Source organism: Galeopterus variegatus, unplaced genomic scaffold (assembly GCF_000696425.1).
Source record: "Galeopterus variegatus unplaced genomic scaffold, G_variegatus-3.0.2 Scaffold2285, whole genome shotgun sequence".
Classification (NCBI taxonomy): Eukaryota; Metazoa; Chordata; class Mammalia; order Dermoptera; family Cynocephalidae; genus Galeopterus; species Galeopterus variegatus.
In genome coordinates, this window is record NW_007728396.1 from 298,491 (window position 1) to 300,687 (window position 2,197).

The 2,197-nt window shown below is 46.2% G+C and overlaps 1 protein-coding gene across 1 annotated transcript in view; it reads left to right on the top strand.

The window, feature by feature from the left end:
• ABCC12 (ATP-binding cassette, sub-family C (CFTR/MRP), member 12) overlaps positions 1 to 2,197 on the top strand; it is a 26,108-nt gene that overhangs the window by 15,790 nt on the left and 8,121 nt on the right. Inside the window, exon 8 of the mRNA XM_008581163.1 lies at positions 910 to 1,017. Coding sequence (XP_008579385.1) covers positions 910 to 1,017 — 108 coding nt within the window. The remainder of the gene's footprint in view (positions 1 to 909; positions 1,018 to 2,197) is intronic.

Consider the following 2,197-nt stretch of genomic DNA (forward strand, 5'->3'; position numbering starts at 1 on the left):
AAGTAACTAGGATTAGTTGAAGCCTAGGGCCCTGACCATGGGGCCCATTCAACAGCAGGCAGGATCGCTCAGGATTGTTGAAAGAAATGGTGTTATTAATTTCTTCAATGGGTGGCTATAGGGAGAGGCTGCTAATTACAAGTCAGATGAGAGATGAAGTCTGAGGGGTGAGATCAAGTATCCCTGGGGTGCCAACAGAAGGGAGGAACGTGTCTTCACCGAGACTATACGATATTAACTACGCACTAGGCAGGGCTCAATGGGAAAGGCCCCAGTGAAGAGAGGAGGTGATTTTGCGGGGGGAAACTGCAGGTGAATAAAGGTTCTCAGATCTGGCCGTGGTGTGTGGGGAGGCAGGGCATGGAGTCCAGGTCCCGGGAGTAGGAGAACCAGAGGTTGCTCTCCAGCAGCTAGCAGAGGCAAGCAGGACCTTCCAGGGAAACTTCTGCCTTCGTCGCTGGGGTTGGCTGTGGTGTAGAGGAAGATGCTTTAGCTCTAAGGGGTCAGATGCCTCCAAGGAACTGAGAGCAGGGAATGAGCTAGGAAAATCAGTATAGGGTTGTGAGTGAATGGTCTAGGTTCCAATAAGGATGTGGTACAGACGGAGGTTTTCAAATGTGTTTAGTTGAGGATCTGCCTCAGACCTTCTCCCTTCTGGATCAACAGAGATAAGAGGATATATTTCCCACCATTTTGGTGAAAATCCAAAAGCAGAATAGATTAAGATGCTGCTGTCCCTAATGTGCCAGCCTGTGGTTTCTGAGCCATGAAATGAAAAAATTGTTCCTTTGTGAATCCCGACTGTGCCACCGTTTCTCATCTCAGTGAAGTTTACCACCATGGATATAATGGTTTAGAGCCAAGGCAGCCTCCCATCCTAAACCCTCACCTCTCTCTTTTTTTCTTCAGGCATTTAGTGTGATTACCATGTTTAACGTAATGAAGTTTTCAATTGCAGTCTTGCCTTTCTCGGTCAAAGCAGTGGCCGAAGTCAATGTCTCTCTAAGGAGAATGAAGGTATAACTAACACTGGGTGAGTTGGGAAGAGAGATCTCATTTGTGGGTGGGAAAAATGCTCAGATAGGGGGATGCCCCCTTGGGGGGTCTGGGTCACTTGTTGGGTTGACATTGGAAGAAGGATATCCATTCAGAGTTGGGTTGATAAATGCGCTTGGAAGAGGGAGCAGGCCCAGTTTTATAGGTAGTCTTCACCTGTAGGAAAATGAGAAAGAGCGTCTGTATGTGGAGATGATCTTCCTGAGCCTCTGCTCTTTATCCAAGCCATAAATCTCAAGTTGTTCCAGGAGTAGGCTTTGCACTGAGTCAGTCCCCCTTTACCTAGATTGTCCAGTGATGGGTGTGGTGATGGAAGTGATGAAGAGGGTGGTGGGGGCACCACATTTATGTAGTCATCTGTTCCCTTTATTCATTTATTCATTCATCAGAAACTTGCAGTGTGCTCCCTATATACAAGGCATGTGGGAAATGCAAATATAAGGAAATATAAGGGTCTTTTCCCTTAAGAAAAGTCTTCTCCATTCCAGTATAGGACCACGTGCCCTAGTAATTTCTATGCCTGGTAAGGATATAAGTGACATGTGAGAAGGGCACATGAAGTGATTTTGAAGTTCTGGTGAGGAAAGGAAAAGGAGAAGGGCGTTCCAGAACAGCATGTTCAGACATCTATGAATTGAATGAGTGATCTTTTTCACCCAAGCCAGGAATCTGGAAGTGATCTTAAGTATCCTTGATTCCTGCACCCCACTCCTCGCTTACCATCCACATCCAACCAGTCAAGAGCCCTGTTGAGTCACCTCCCGACTCCCTCCATTGTAAGAGGCACCGTTATAAGATTGGATTGGAAGGTGCACGGTTGGCTCATCACTTTTGAACAAAACACAGGAATCAACACCATCACATTAACTGTACATATTATGGTATCAGAAAAACATCAAAGGTCCTTCCTTGACTAGACGAAGGATGGTATTTCTTGAATCTTCGACCTTCGCTCTTTCCCTATTGCCCTCACCTTCATTCAGGGTCTCTATCCTCTCTGGCTGAACTATCACAGTGACTTATAAACCAATCCTCCTTTTTCCAACATTGTCCTCCTCAAATCCATGTTGCACTCAGCCGCTAGAGAGCTGTTAAATTATAGGCCTGACCACTGAAACTCACCTGCTCGAAATCCTTGTCC